This window comes from Rhinolophus hipposideros (genome assembly GCF_964194185.1).
Source record: "Rhinolophus hipposideros genome assembly, chromosome: 18".
Classification (NCBI taxonomy): Eukaryota; Metazoa; Chordata; class Mammalia; order Chiroptera; family Rhinolophidae; genus Rhinolophus; species Rhinolophus hipposideros.
In genome coordinates, this window is record NC_138064.1 from 36,158,350 (window position 1) to 36,175,707 (window position 17,358).

The 17,358-nt window shown below is 36.1% G+C and overlaps 1 protein-coding gene across 1 annotated transcript in view; it reads right to left on the reverse strand.

The window, feature by feature from the left end:
* Positions 1-362: 362 nt before the first annotated feature.
* ZNF804B (zinc finger protein 804B) overlaps positions 363-17,358 on the reverse strand; it is a gene marked incomplete at its 5' end in the record, with an annotated part of 471,946 nt that continues 454,950 nt past the window's right edge. Inside the window, 2 exons of the mRNA XM_081079501.1 lie at positions 363-4,663; positions 10,573-10,703. Coding sequence (XP_080935627.1) covers positions 1,051-4,663; positions 10,573-10,703 — 3,744 coding nt within the window. The 3' untranslated portion in view covers positions 363-1,050. The remainder of the gene's footprint in view (positions 4,664-10,572; positions 10,704-17,358) is intronic.

Below are 17,358 nucleotides of genomic sequence, written 5' to 3' on the forward strand. Positions count from 1 at the left end.
TATTGCAACTGAATAAAACACACCAAATACTTTGTAACATTTTCTCAATAGGTAACATAACAATTCTGACATTTCCAAAACTTTCTCTTTACACTTATACATACATTGGCTGAACATGATAAGATTTCAGAGTAGAATAATAAAGAAAACATAATATCTTAGCCCCTTTATATTTGAAAGATTGACCAATATATTCAAAATGTAATTCTGAGTATATTTATTTTTTATTTTGCATTATCAAATACTAATGATAGTTTTTGTGTTTTCTTATACAAAAATTAAACATTCTTAATTTTAATGGTGATTCTTACAATTACAAAATTCTCTTGACATAGGCGTGTGTGAAATGAAGATAACCCAATTTTTCACAGACACTCATCAATACAGGTTTAGTCTGTGTAAAGATTGTTTTTCAATAAACAGTAATTGTCACCTTGAGTTAAGCAGAAAATTTCTTGCCATCTCTTATTTCCTATGAAATTATAGGTTATAGTGATTTAAACCAATTATATGGGTTAAAAGCTTAGTCAATAGTTAACCACAGGAATTATTATTTTTAGTAATTAGTTCATTTCACTAACCTTTTATTATCTGATGAATAAAATCAAATGCGCATTCATTCACTCATTCAACAAACACGTAGAACATACATTATGTTCCATTTGATTTTCTTTGTAGCATTAATGATCTGCATGAATGTTTTTTATCATTTTATAATATGTGAGAATTCATCCAAAACTGATCTTTAACACTTTTCCCTATACCTTCCATAAAATTATTTTAAATTTGCCTTATTATTTTTGCAAGTTAAAAAAAAAAGAAATTCTTAAAATGCTCTGATTTCATTATTGACAATTTGGTTCATATTCATGTATTGGCCACATTTTGAACTGGCACCAATATTTAAATCTTATAATAATCAGATATACCACTTTGAACATGTCATTTTGTAGATAGTGACAATTTGTTCTATTTATCCATAAGAGGGACTTTCACATCTATTAATTCAAGTGTGCTGACATAATTTAAGGCCTCTTTTACTCCATTTAACTATTGCATCTGACTGGAGCAAGACTGATGGCAAAGATCTTGACCTTGAAACACCGGTTGGATTAAAGGATTCAAGTGGATGATAGAAGTTGTGGCTGGGTTTAAGTGAGGGCCAAACAATGTGGGGATAAACGCTGCAGGGGGCAGTGGCTGAAGGGTTATGTGAGATGGGTGGAAGGGGGTAGCAGTGACTAAATGCAGGGGATGACCCGCTATAAAAGTGGGGTGTGCAGGGATGATGGTTGGAGTCAGAGGTGAAAATGAGAATGGTGTAAAATGTGGCTGTGAAAGAGCATGGAGACGAGCTAGAGGGAGGTGATTGCTTTGGGAATTTATGGAAGCCGAAACTGCAAAATGCTGCAGGAACGTATGGTGGATGGTGGTGAAAGAAGTATGCTGGTGAACCGGGACTGTCTGCACCGCTGAGGCTGCAGAGAAGGCAGTTGGCCCTGGAGCAGGCAACCCTCGAAGATGCTTTGATAGGAGCTGTTTCTGCATATGCTGCTGGGCTTGTAGCTGTAGGAGCTTATATTTATCTATTTCATCAGGAGAAAATGTTATTGGCTGTTGAATTAAAGGGGGAGAGAGAGATTTATGACACAATTCGAATTCATCTGCTACTTTTTCATGCTTCTGCATAGCTCTGTCACAGTAAGAGTTCATATTTCCCTCTACGTGATTCACATGCATGCTTACATCTTGTAAGTTTTGGTTTATTTGGTCCTCTTTGGTCTCTGTTGAATCAGTGACACCAGTATATCTCTTAGATGGAAACGCACCAGGGAAATCATTCGGTACTGGATCACAGAGTTGAAGAAAAGGCTGGACTTCACTCATTAAAGGTTTTGATTGTTCTTTTGCTGCTGGGTTCTTTTTTATGTTTGATGACTGAGAGTCTGCTACTACGTGAATTATACCTTTAGAAAGATGGTTATCACAATCAGTGTCTACCAAAACAGTAAAATCTTTTGTCTGTGAACTGTTGCCTCTGTCTTCCTCAATAGTACTTTGAGTTGCACTGCCTTTATCATTTCTTCTTTTATTTATGTTCTGTATTTTTTCAGACAAAGGCAATGCTGATCTGTTACAGCCTGGTGGTGTAAACTGAATTGTGCATTGGATTTGTGAATGAGTCTCTGATTCATGTTTGCAACTGTTTGAAGAGACCTCAAAATTAGTTGATTGTTCCTGACATTTCTTGGCTTGAACTCTTTCTAAGAGGCATTTGGCTGTCATGGAGGTCTTCTCTCCTGCTGTAATGTTCAACTCTGCAGTTTCTGAAGGGTGGCTGGGACAATGCCTTAGAAGACAGCTGATATTCCCAGAGTTACACTGCATGGGTTTTACTTTTTCCAGATCACAAATGTGAGGGCTGTGCAAAGACTGTTGACTTCTTTCACTTTTATTTAAGTAATAAATCCTCTCTCTTGGGTAAGAGCCCATTCTGCTGTGCTGAGGTCCCTGACAATTAGATGGTTTTCCATTGTTCCCAGCACAGGAAACCTGTGAGCTAGTATTGCAACGGGTGATTCTCCCGGATTTTGACCCTGGAAATTGTTGATTTTTGCCCAGTTTATACGTTTCTCTGCAGTGACCATATCTATGTTTTGAATATTTTTCATTTTTAAGTGATTCCCACAATTTGCAGTTTCTATCTGTCTGTGATTCAGACTGCAAGCAGTCACTCTTTTCTATCTCACTAGACAAGCAGAGGCAGCTGTGCTTTCTGTGTTTCCCTTTGTGCCTTTTTACTGAGTTGTGTTCTCTTTTACAAAAGTAGAGCAAATTGCCTCTGCCATTACCACTGGACCTATGACTTGAGCAACAACTTCTCAAGCTGGATGTACTGTCAGGTGATGTATCTGAAGGGCTAAAAGGTCTGTTTAGAGACAACTTTGGGGAACTTCTTTTGTAACTTTGGTTTCTGCATGCAGAAACCCTGCCGGTCATGCTGATGTGGTTACTATTTAAAATCACACTGAAGTTCTTCCCATGATCATTGTGACTCCTTACCGTGTAAGGACTAGAATTCCAGGTGAATTCATTTCCATCTTCAAAAGCTGAATGAGGACCACAGGAAATCAGTTTATGCTTTTTAGTCCTAGAGATGTAAGGAGTAAAAGACAGGCCCTCATTTGCATCATTTAATATTACCCTTCGGTAGCTTTGCCAATGGGCCCTTGAAGTTTCCTTGAGTTCATTATCATCCTTCCTGTTGTTTCCTACACAGTTCTTCAGAGAGATATCAAGGCAGGCAGGCACTTCAGGACTTTTTGTTTCCAAATCACTTGCGCTAAAATTATGTTTACTCATATCTGGCTCAGAATCACTGTAGCCCAAATTATATTTTCTCTGGAAATTTTCCCAATCCGGATTCTCTATCATGATCTTTGGTTTCAGAGATTGATTATCTTCTTGGATCAATTTTTGTTGGTCTTTGACTAAACCTGAGACTTGGCTCTCTATTTTAGTCTTCATTTCTAAGGGCTCCTTAATCAATTCTGTTTTTGAGTCCTCTGGATCATGGCCATCCTTTGTATTCCGAGAAAGCTTAAAATCAAAATATAATGGGTTGCAGCCATAAGAGATGCAGGGCTCCGTTTTTGTGAAGAGCAGAAGTTCTGTAGGCCATTGGAGAGTGGTGTGGCCATCCTTGCTTTGCACGTGGAGGAAAGGCAATGGTTTGGATTTCACATCATGGGGACATGCTTCTCTTATAAGCCTTTGCACATTTTTGCTAACTCTTTCTGTTTCATCTAAAGATTTTTCTCTCTTCTCCATTCTGGAGATGGAATTCAGATACACTGGACTGTTTTGCTCTCTTGGCGCTAGCGATAGAAACCCATCCAGACACTCAAATATCCTGGCATCACTGTGCTTGGAAATGTTTGGTGGGCTGGAGGAAGCATTTGCTTGGCATGTGTGATTAATGCAGTTTTCTGAAGGGCTCTTCAATGTATTTGTAATTTCTTTTCCTCTACTGGAGAGAGTAAAATCCACATCTGAAAGATGAATGTTAGATTTCGAGAATGAAGCAGGAATGCCAATCGAATCTTCCAGTGTTTCATCAATAGAGTCCTTTTTGTCTTGCAAAATTTGAGAACTCGTGGAGAACGTACTGTGTAAAACACTTTCCAGATGGCTTGAAATGTTTAGTTCTTCTTCCTTAGTAAGGTGTGTACCCTCATTTGCCAACCTGCGGCATTTGCATTTCTCCACATTTTGTTTTGCTTTATAAATGGGTGACTTGTTACAATCATGGGTCTCTTCTGTGTTCTCACTGAAAACTGATGCTGAAGATTCTAATTTTACATGCACTTTTTTGGAAAAAGAAAACGATACGCCTGTTCTGTGATTTGCATTACTGAGATCTGAAGATGTCTGTGTTACCCGATTCCCAAACAAATAAAGTCTGTCTGTTTGTAATGTGTGTCGATTTGGCATGGTAGACCGTTGTTTATCGGAACTGCTCCTGGGGAGATTTTTTCCTTTAAGGAGAAGAGCACTCTTCATGCATACTTTTCTGCCATTTTTAGCTGGGAAAATTCCTTGCTGGAGTTGCTTTTCTATAGCTACCCGGGGTGTTTTGTATGCTGGTCCATTTCCAGAAACGCTGTAAATACAATAAATATTAAAAGGATTAAGGCATTAGATTTGAAATCTTATCTATATGTGAACATTTCATAGTGTTTTTATGATGGGTTATGCTACTACTTATGAACTATGTCTACTATAATATAACCATTTCACTGTGCTTAAGTTAGTATATCTGTATCATAGTAGCTATTTCTTTTTTCAATTAAATTTATTGGGGTGACATTGGTTCATAAAATTATATAGGTTTCAAGTGAATAATTCTACAATACATCATGTATATATTGTATTGTGTGTTCATCACCCAGTCTCCTTCCATTACCTTATATTTATCCTTTTATCTACCCCCTCTTTATCCTTTTCTACCACCCCGGCCCCTTCCCTTATCCTCTGGTAAACACTAAACTGTTGTCTGTGTCAATGAGTTTTTTATTTGTTTGTCTTGTTCATTTGTTGTGTTCAGTGTTATAGCCTACATATGAGTGAAATCACATGGTTCTTGACTTCTTCTGTCTAACTTATTTCACTTAGGTGCCTATGTCTAAAATACATCATTTAAGTGTGTTCTTTTGAACTTAGCAAAAAGTGATAGCGGGTGAATTTCTTATGCTAGTGCTGCAAAGTGTTGTATTTATACCACAATATACATTCTTCAGAATGTATCTACTTTTTTGGAATATAGAATTAATATTTTTCACAAAGAGTTTTCCAATCAGTGCCTTCACATTAAATAAGAAATCAAATGGAATTAAAAGTCACTTCCAAAGTATAAAAATATATATTTAATTTGCTTTTTCGTATGAGTTCTAGCCTTTTGTCATTTTTGTTTTCTCAGTTTGTTTGCTTCCTTGCTTTCTTTTGAAACAGGGTGGTTAGCTCTTTCTTTATGACCTGTCACTATTTTGACTAATTATAATAAATGTATAATACAGTGACATATTTACAAAGCCATCTCAATTACATTGAAATCTTTTCTTTTGCTTCTTACACACCAAAAAATTTTTTCTCCCTTTTGTGCATATATATGTTTTACCTTTTAACAGCTTTTTAAAGATTATTCATTCAACTGAGCTTAATTAGTAGTTCTGTTAGAAAGCTGGAAACAGCAATGCATATAAGAGATGAAACTCTTCAGAATAAAATTATCTCTTTAATGTTTTATTTATAAAATCTCTCCCACAAAACAAGGCCTTCCCGGAGGGAAGGCAATACAACTGACATCAATGATCCGATTATTGGCTTTGAGTTGGCTTTCTTTTCCTTTTCTTTTTGTTTTTCCACATGCTTAGATGTATGTTTGCTTGATTTTTTTCTATTTTCAATTTTTATTTCATTTTCATTCTGTCATTTCTTGCTTAAGTATATACAACACTAAAACAACTGATACCTTTACCACATGTAGTTAAATCCTAGTGGAGAGGAATGCTTTCTAAGCCCTTGGTCTGAGAAAGTCTTTCTTAATGCCTTCACTTAGGAGTATTTGGCCAAACAGCATAGAACTCTGGAGTCACATTTGTTTTGTTGACCAAATTTCATGTACTTTGCTTCATTGTCTTTAGATGTTTAATACTTCAGGGTCATATTTAATTAGCCTCCTTTCATTCATTTTTTGAAATGAATCAGCTTTAGTATTTGTATGATTTTGTAATTTTTCCTTTTATTTATATATTATGTTTGTTAAATAGACTGTATTTATGTGATAGTTTATATATATATGTATATATATATATATATATTTGCTACATTTATTGTACATAATATATTATATATATTTATTATTTTACTAGACCATAGTTACAGACTGACTACTTTTGTTTTTGTTTTTTTGTTGTTTTTTTTTTTTGCTAGTACTTTATGGCACTTTCAATTCAACTTTATTCAGCTCAGACACATCTCACATTTCTCTGATTATTGCTCTGGGATTTAGATGTTAAATTTATTGACTCTCCTGAAAATATCATTCAAGTCTTATTATTTATCTCAGTATCCCAGTGTCTTTAGTCTTTTTCTCCAGTTCAGAAAGAATTTCTAGTTTTTAATTTCTATTTTACTGACTCATTTTTTACACTGTCCAATCTGTTGTTTAATTTGCACATATGGATTTTAATTTACAAACAATGATTTCAGCCACATTCAGTTTTTAAGAATTTCAGATTGTCCTCGTTTCATAAAATAATGCCTGTAACTTTAGAGTTATAGTGTTCCCTTGAATCTTGTGGAAAATAAATATAGAAATTTTATAAAAATATGTTCTGTTTTTTAAAGTAACTGTTTCAAAATGAAAACTTTCCTCTTATTCATCAAATTAATCTCCTTTTAAAAATCATTTTCATGTTCTTTAGAGAGTATATTTAAGCATATTTAATATGAGGAATGGCGGAATACTCAAAGTTATATGGGTTATTGAATATTTCTTTCAAACATAAAGGAAAATTAGAAGCATAGAGGTTTACTGTAGTGGTTGGTCTTTTAAAGTGCTTGAAGCTTAGGGATAGAAGGATGAGGTACAAAAACATCTGCAGCACTGTAGTTTGCCTCAGTGCCAAAGAGATTCTTTTCCATATTTACAGCGTATTTTGGATTAAGTCGGAGCTATATTTCTGTATTAAGAGATCTTCTCCAGGAACTTCATTCAATCTGATATTATCTGCACTAAACTTAAGAGAAATTATTCCAAAAGCCTGGTGTGTATATATATTATCATTCTACCCCTTCCATTGTGATTCCATTGTGATGCAGATATTTTACTATTTTTATATTCTCTCTATTTTTTCCTTAATAATATTTTTGCTTATTATGCTGGTACTGTTTTGTCCATTTTCTTGTGTTTACTTATGTTAGTCTAAATGTTCTTTTCTGTATTGCTGTTTTATTTTACCATTTATCTCTCTAATGTGAAAACTTCTTTTATAGTCTTTTAAGTATTTTAAAGTTCTTTGATTTTATTGTTTTTGTGTTATAGTTTTATTTTCTTGTCCTTGATTCTTGTGCTTACTTTACAATCTAATCTACATTAATCATTATATTATTTTACAATTTTAACATTTTATCCTCATTATTAATCTTTTATAACTTATTTACATGCTTTAGACTTTTGATCTGTTTTATAAACTTTAATTTTTCTTATCTTAAATTTAACTTCTTTTTATTATTTTGAAAAATCCAAATTTTAGTCTTTGTAGTGTTTTAAATTCTATAACTTAATACAAGTTTATGACTTATACATAATTAAAAGTTTAATTTTTATAGCTATATCCTTATTTATGATTTTACTCCCTCCTGTAGAACTTTCTTCAGTTTATGTTTGTATTTTTTTTACCTAATTATTTTTATTTATAATAAAAATGCAACTTTAGAAGTAGCCCTTTAATTCTTATTAATGGATTGTCCATTCCAATAGTTGTACGAGAATTCTAATTCTTGGCATCTTAATACCTGCATAATTAATTCTCTTTTGTGCAAGAAGTATACTTTCCAAACAGGAAAAAAAAAGCATTATCAGAACAACATGTAATTTCTTTACATGAAATAATGTCCTAATGTTCCACATTATCTAGCTCTTATATAAGGAACTTTATATTCTCAGAATCAGTGGTCCTACAAGTTTTTAAATTTGGAAAAAATGTCCATGTCAAATTGCACTATACTTAGACTTACACATAAATAATTTTACAAACAGGTGTGTACCTCCCTGCACACAATAAGTGGTCTTGCTGAAAAATCAAGTTGGGTTAAACTACCCAAGGGATGGCCAAAGTTGACTGCCCTTTATAAGATCCATTAACAGTTTCTGCCATCATTTTAAAAATCAGTTTGATTCAAATATTCTTACTACTCCTAGGTCCTCTCTTCTTCCTAGGCTCATGGGGGAATCTTCTTGTTATTTGCATCATCCTACTCTTAAGCCCTCATTATGAGAATAAAGGACAAAGAAAGGTTGTCTAGGAGATGCGTAATACACACAGGTGATTTTTTCCTTCTTCTTTCATTTTATTTCTTACTTTCATTTGTCAATTCAGCTGCCAAAATGAAAATGTTTAATAATCCTATTAAGAGGCATATTAAGTGACATCCCATGAGGCTGCTTAAGCAGACAGAACAATTATCTAGAAGGCAGATGGTGGGTACAAGAAAAGAATGAAATTATTTCCTTAGTTCCAAATAGCTGGAAAGCTGAACACTTATCGTTTCCGTAATAATAATTGGGACCTAGAGAGCTTGCCTACTCTATAGAGGATGTACTTAGGTTTGTATTTGTTTAGTTAGTAAGATTTCCAGAGGGACAGCTCAACCCCAGTAAGGTGGATCTTTTAATTTGTTTTAATTTGGAAGACACTTACTGGGTAGCTCTGCAAACTTAGAATTTCTAAACAAAAGCATCATCATCACCATCACCATCACCACCACCATCACCAACATCATTATCAAGGCTCCTCTGATCCTTTGTCTGTTTCTCCCCAAAGAAAATGTAGAATGGGCGAATAGAAATGTAGAAGAGTAGAAGGTTGTTATTTTGTAATAACAAAAGAAACAAAATTATGTTTACTCAGGTTTTCTGTTTTCAGGTTCTTAAAGGACCTATCTAAAAGGTGTCTATAGTGAGCCTTGTCCTGTTTTTGTTGTTGTTGTTGCTGTTGTTTTTTAACAATCTGACTCATTGCACCTCATAATTAACCACCTAGGAATTAACAGCTTCCCTAGATTTTTTTCCTGCATGCTACCGGAATAACCGAATAACCATTAGGTGTTTCCTTACAAGTTCTGTTTTGACAAGTGCTGTCTAATTATCTTACTGACAATGGGTTCAGGCAACATGTTTTACAATCCTCATTGCATTAGCAAGTAAAAAGCCAGTATCAAATGTGTGTTCTGTTTCAATGATTGTATGAGATCTTAGAACATGCATTTTTGTATTAACGTCGCCTCTGGATACATGTGTTTCCAACAATTATTTTTTTCTTCATACCAAATTTCTCACTTATTTTTAATCTTATTATATTTTATGTATTTTCATAATTTAAATTATCCTAAGATAACTCATGTACAAATACATGAATGTATGTTAGCAGAATACTAACTGTGTTTTTACTCATAACTGATCTTAAAAAATAACATTCTTAGAATCAAATTTGAGGTTTAATCTTTTATGGTTCTATAATGGAGTCATTCACTCCCAAATTTATTGTATATTGTTTTTCACTTAAACAACAGTAGTTTAAATTTTGTCACAGCTATAAATTTCACAATTTACTAGGTTGCCGTCAACTACATTAATTAGCAATATTAGTATTCTACATTATGATTCATATGAACACAAATCACAATCTGCAAATTTAATTGAATCTCAGGTGGCAATTTCCTCACCTAGAAACATTCAGCAGTTCCAAGCTTATGTAAAATTGCTATTTTTCAACTAAGAGAACATGTTATTGTGTCCTTGTTATAATTATCAATTTAAGTGGTAAATTTAACTGAATTAATGACATCTTACTGTCCAGATAATGATAGTGCCATGTATTCTAGATTCAGGTGTATATAGGAGAATATACAGAAGATTTACTTCCTCCCAAAAGGACACATTGTTATTTATGGTTTTAAAATTATTATTATAAAACTTAAAATAATCACTAAAGAGTCATGCTCATAGGTCCATTTTAATCAAATGGATAGAATAAATGCTAGTATATTTGAATAATCCTTGGATCATTTTATTAAAGAGCACATTAAATTAATGATATTGGGGGAAAAATCAGATGTCAAAGTCATTAATTTATGAACTTTAACTATTAGAACATTTGCCTTCAGACATATCTGTTGAGTAATTGTAATTTGTTTATGTTGCTACAGTGAACCATGTAAATTTATCATTGAAATTTCCCCAGAGGTTGAAGAGAATTTTGAATCACCTGAGACACCTCTAATTCTTACCATTCAGACTGTTGCCTTAACTCAGCCAGCTGATGGAGTCGTTTAAGTGCTTTTTCTTGTTTCTTCTCATCTTTCCATGACTTGGAAGCTACATTTCGAGCAAATTCCCGTTGTTTTAATTCTTTCAGTCTCTGTGGACAAAGAAGAAAAACAGAAATAAGTAATGTATCTTTTCCATCCACAATGTTCCTTATTAAATTTGGTCCTGGGTGCTGTGATGACTTTCTGGATAGGGAGAGTAAAACATCTTATCCCTTAATGCTATTCTCTGCTCCATGATAAATTTAGTTGTCAACTGGATTATTTATTAAAGCTTGTCGCAATCACTATAGAAATATGCTGCAAAGCTGGACCCCAGTCCTTGCTGGGACCACCCTGGCTACATAAATACAATAGTCTGTGTAACTGTAAAAATGTAAATGGGAAAAATGTGCAATATATAAATGAGTATGAAGGGAGAGGAGGTTATGTGATGCACTTTCCTCTACCCATTGCCCCCAACCCTCTCACTTGTAAAAGGTACTTACTCTTATTTATATATAAAAAAAAAATGATGCTATTAAATAAATTGGGTGAAATAAGCTTGTTTTGGTGAAGAGCATCTGTTATTGTGAAAGATTTAATTTAAAGCTCTAAATGTGATTGTTAACTTTTTTTTTTTTTGCTAGGGAAGATATTTACCCAATGAACATTTCTTTATTGTATCCAAGAGGACAAAAATGGGTCAGAGCAGAGGGTTGGCCACATTTGATTTAGATTAACCTACCACTTCTTTTAATTAATCTTTCCTCTAAAATAATTAGCTTACATGCAAATTGGATTATACTCATTACCTGTTTGGATTTCTACTTCAGAATCTGCACTAAGCACATGTAATGATATTGAACAAATTGAGAAGTAGCCAAAATCCAATGAGCGTCTTGAAGTTTGAGGCTTACTCCTGAACTGAGAATATACTTATATATGAAGATTAGCCTTTCTTAATTCATACAAAATGACTGTAAACTGCCTGAATTCTGTATCCATTTAATTTGTTTTCATTTTCCAAATCCACTATAAAAGATATTTCCCAGGGATGGCAAAAACCACATAGCTATCAAGCAAGGCAATAACGCTGTAGTAGACTATTTCCTATCCACAGAGCAAGGGCCAAGACCTTTAATGATCATTAGTTCAGTTCTTGAAAGGAAACATGCTCATGGGAGATGGTGGCCAGATAATCGCTTCTAGGCTAACCATCTGAATAAGGAGGCAGGTCAGTATTTCAAAGACAGAATATTTCGAGCACAAAGAATAATAAGAGTTTCATAGAACTCAAAACAGCCATAGGGAGAACAGTGAAGACCATCTGAATTCAATTTTTGGCAAAAACTTCAGAGCCTTTTAAAAACACAGAAAATTTCAAGAAATAAAATTATGGCCCTGGTATTATGAGAAAAAAAAAAAAAAAAGAAAAAAGGATAAACAGTTCCCTGGAGTTGATAAACAACAGAGAGCCCAAGCCTGAAAGAGTAGCCTTGATCAGAAGATAGAGAAGGGCTTATAAAAATCTCCATTTCTACTTAGCCTTCTACTCACACTTCCTCAGGCTCCAAATGTACAATAATCTAATTCTTGGAGTGAAGGCTCATTTAATGAGCAAAGATCTTTTGAAAAATTTCCTCCACAATTTAAGAGCCCACATAAAATACAGCACAACTATGTCAAATTTAATATTACACGTGTACAAAATCTGAAAAGCCTAGAAGAGGATATTGATTCATTTGCTGACAATATCTGATATTGGACTCTTATTGTTGGAATCTTGTTTTAAACTTCCTGGTATACCTGTTTCTTTCATTAACCTCCCAGATTCCAGGACAGCACTTCTATCTCTAAATTATAGAAATGACTGCGAATTCTGTCTCATTCATCCTACAACAAGTACTGTTAACTCCTACTATGTAATAGTAGGAGTTATGTAATAGGATATAGCAATTTATAAATCAATTACTTTCCCTTCAAGGGAGACAGACAAATGAACAGATACTTATATAAGATAGTGCTGACTTTCTTAATAGGGGTAAACACCAGATGCTTTGAAGAATATAGGAAAAGTTAAGACAGATTGGCAGGTGGTGGGGGGGTGAAGATTTATTGTGTTGAGAAAGTTAGCAAAGTTAAAGTGTTTTTAAGGAACACAGAAAAATGGAAGAAGAGATTTTGTTTAAAGATATCTAGCCACAAATTTGACTTCGCCAATGCTGAGTGCTCAAGACTAAACAGACAAATAAAACCCCTGAGGTCTACAGAGGGATCTCAAGTTTCAGCATACTCATTAGCAGTGCATGTGTGTTCTTTACTTGGCCTGAAACTACTCCAGGCCAAGGAAAGGACCAGCTGAATGAATTACAAGCAACAGTGCCTAATATCCATATATATAGTCAGGAATAATGTCATTTCTCAACAATAAAATTAGAAAAACTCATGGGACGTTAAGTATAGAATTCAGGGAGGTCCTGCTTGAGTAAAGAATAATTAACCATAGACTGATCACTACTTTGGAATTGCCTATCAAATCAAAACAGCAAGAAATAGTTCTGATTCCAAGTAGCTGTATTTCAAAACCTAATTCAAGAATATTTAGAGAAATATAAAAATAGTCAGCAAAACAAGAAAAAACTAATGACATCTAACATCTAATCAAAGATTATCAGGCATGCAAAAAACCAGGAACTCACAGCCAAAAATAAGGAAAATAATCAATGGATCAAGACCAATACAGAACTGATGCAATGCTAAAACTGGCAGAAAAGTTAATTAAGACCGTTACAACTGTATTCCATATGTTCAAAAAGTAGAGAAGAGATGGTAATCTACAGGACAATTTTCTAATTGCAGTTTCTGAAGAAGGGAGAGAGGATATTTACATATACAATAGATAAGAATGTTCCAAACTTTCTGAACACTGTAAACCGCCTGTAGATCCCCTAACAAACCACAAGTTCAGGAAACATGAAGAAAATCACACCCAATGCTCATAACAATACAATTTTTTAAAGTCAGGAAATAAAGAAAAATTTTTTTAAAAAATCCAGAGAGAAATGGCATATTTCTTTAGAGATGACCAAATAGTAGGATAGCAGAATAATTCTCATTGGCAGCAATACAAGTGAGAATATAATAAAACAACATCCTAAAATTTCTGGGGAAATAACTTAAAGCTTGTCAAAGTTAAATTTTATACTTAATAAAAATACCTATTAAAAAAAGAATGAGATGAAGTTCTGGTTAAGATGGCAGAATGTAGGGGGCGGGTGCCTATAAGGCACCATCACATAACTGAGAAGCATGAGATAGAGGAAGTTACTTGGGTCTTTAGATAACACCCACATTTCTGTAGGGGGTGTCTGGATGGCTTAAGATGCTAGCCTGGGGCAACCCTTCTTATGTTAATGCCCCTCCACCCAGCAGAAGAATGTATATAACCCCTGATTGAGCTGCAATAAAGAGAGACTTGATCAGAACTCCTGTCTTGTCTCCGGTCTTTGTGTCTCCCATTTTCCTCCCTTCTAGGTGCTTCGGGGTCCCTCGTGTAGTGTCCCGCGGGTCGGGACAACTGGCGCCCAACGTGGGGCCTGAAGTCTCCTAGAAGATGAGATGCCTGAGTTCGTCCGGTCTAAGGAGCTGCAGCATATTTATTCTTTGATCACCATAAGACTACCCAACTTGTGGGAGATCTGTACAGGTAAGCGGACGACTCCTTCAAAAAATGGGACATATATTTGTGTTCTAGACTTATGTATAGTCTACAGGCTTCCCCTCAGACACTTAGACTAGGGTTCCCCTTTCCCCTAACCTGTTGTCCCAGTCTCCTTTTTTATCTGCTCTCAGCTCACTTTGGGTTTCAGTCGTTCACCAACGAGACAGTTTTCTAGGTGTTTGGGACCGTTTGAGCGAGATTTTGCCTGCTTACTTTGAGCTCCAATCGTCCACCCAGAGGATTTCCCGACCGGTTGAGTCCCGACTGGCTTTCGCCTGAGGGTCGTTACCAGCCGCGTCGCCTCTCGGGGTCCGTGTTGGCGGATTATACCAACCGATTGCTCACGTAAGGGCTTTTTCTCCTCTCATCCCAACACCCCCGTCGCTCCGGCCGGGTGAGTCCCAAAAGACATTCGTCTGCGGGTCGTTACCATCCGAGCCGTCTCGTTTGGGTCCGTGTTGGCGGATTGTACCAACCGACTGCCTACGTGAGGAGAGTCTTTATTCCTTCTCATAATGGGACAAGAGGTTAGTGTTCATGACAAGTTTATCTCAGGACTAAAAGAGTCCTCACCTAATTGTCCTGATTTTAATGTAAATTCGAGCCCACCTGAGGACGATCAGTTAAGCTCTGAGGACGAGGCTGATTTAGAGGAAGCTGCCGCTAATCCTGACTGGCAGTCTCTGGCCTCTAATCAATTGCCCCCTCCCTATAATCCCCAAATGCCTTCAGCTCCTCTCCACGATCCTGATCAAACTCTCCTCTCCCACCAAGTCCAACAATTACAAAAAACCGTTCAACTCAAAAAACAACATCTAACTCTCCTTAAACAACTTCAACAGTTAGATTCACAACTCTCCTCTGCTGCTAAAAACCCCCTCTTAATCTTTTCCCTGTTATTGAATTCCCCCCAATAAAAACTGAAGAGGGCAGTGCAGATAGTGATGAGGACCCTGACAGAGACAATAAAGAACAGACCAGTGGTTATTAGCCTGCGCCTCCTTCTTAGGGGACATTGACAACCATTATCCCTCTAATAAGCTCTTACATTTTCTTAGGCTTCATCCCTTTATATTTCCAAAAAATACTTCTCAAAAACCATTACCAAATGCTCTTACAGTTTTTACTGATGGATCTTCTACAGGCATAGCTGCCTTCACTGTTAACAATCAAACTCAGGCCATTCAAACCCCTTATAAATCAGCCCAGATTGTGGAGCTTTTCGCTGTCCTCTCAGTTATGCAAAAATTCTCTAACGATCCAATTAATATTTACACAGACAGTGCTTATATTGCACAGTCACTTCCTTTACTAGAAACTACTGCATTCATTAAACCCACCTCCACTGCCATACACCTTTTCTTACAGGTTCAAAAGGCCATCCATGCCCGATCTTATCCATTTTTTATAGGTCACCTTAGAGCCCACACCGGGCTTCCAGGCCCCCTTTCTACAGGAAATCTATTATCAGATATAGCCACCCACAAAACAACTGTTTCCTTCGTCTCCACTGTTGATCAGGCTCAACAAGCTCACTCTATACACCACCTCAACGCTCAGACATTACGATTAATGTTTAAGATCACACGTGAACAAGCCCGACAAATAGTAAAACAATGCCCTGCTTGTGTCACACATCTACCTACCCCTCACTTAGGAGTAAACCCTAGAGGCCTTGTTCCCAATGAAATCTGGCAAATGGACATTACCCATGTCCCTGAATTTGGCAAACTTAAATATCTTCATGTTACAGTTGATACCTTCAGTGGATTTATTTTTGCATCCACACAAACAGGTGAAGCCAGCAAACATGTTATTTCTCATGTCCTCACTTGCCTATCAGTAATGGGCAAGCCTAAGACTATCAAAACAGACAATGGGCCAGGCTACACAGGAAAAAATTTCCAGTGTTTGCTCCACTTTACAGATCCATCACATTACAGGCATCCCTTATAATCCTCAGGGCCAAGGCATTGTTGAACGCGCTCACCAAACACTCAAAATCACTATAAATAAGTTAAAAAGTGGAGAATTGTACACTATAAAAAATTCCCCCAAAAATGTTGTTGCTCATGCGCTTTTTATTCTAAACTTCCTGCAACTCGACAAAAACTCAAAAACTGCCGCTGACCGCCTCTGGCATCCATCCACAGCTGATAATTTTGCCTCCGTTTTGTGGCGAGACCCCATAACAAATCTATGGTCAGGCCCAGATCCCGTCCTCATTTGGGGACGAGGATCAGTCTGCATTTTCGATAATAAAACCCAAGCTGCCCGGTGGCTTCCCGAGAGACTTATAAAACAAATAGATGTTAACCCCCATTCCAGGGACAGCCCTGCTCCCTGAGAAGCCATCTTTCACAACAGGCACAAAAATGACTGCTAATTCATGCAACATAGCTCTCCCTTTTTTTTAGTCCAACCCCTTGGCTTTAACAATATACTACAGAGGTTATTTTTAGAAGCCTCTCCTTTACAAATTGCTCCTCCTTCATTAATGTATCCTCTCCTATGTGTGCACCCAATGGATCAGTATATATTTGTGGAAATAATTATGCCTACACCTATTTACCACAAAACTGGACAGGAGTTTGTGCCCTAGGCTCCCTCCTCCCAGATGTATCCATCATTCCAGGAGATGAGCCAGTCCCTATCCCGACTTTTGAACATATTGCAGGACGCACTAAACGTGCAGTCCATTTTATTCCCTTATTAGCGGGCCTAACATCACCACCGCACTTGCCACCGGGTCCGCAGGGATAGGACATTCCCTAGTACAATACCATAAATTATCTGGGCAACTTATATCAGATGTCCAGGTACTCTCAGAAACTATCCAAGATCTTTAAGATCAGGTTGATTCCCTGGCAGAAGTTGTCCTCCAAAACAGGACGGGATTAGATTTACTTACTGCAGAAAAAGGGGGCATCTGCCTGGCCCTCAGAGAAAAATGTTGTTTTTATGCTAACAAATCTGGAATTGTTCGTGACAGAGTCAAAAATGACAAGAAGACCTTGAAAAAAGAAGAGACCTCCTTTCCAACC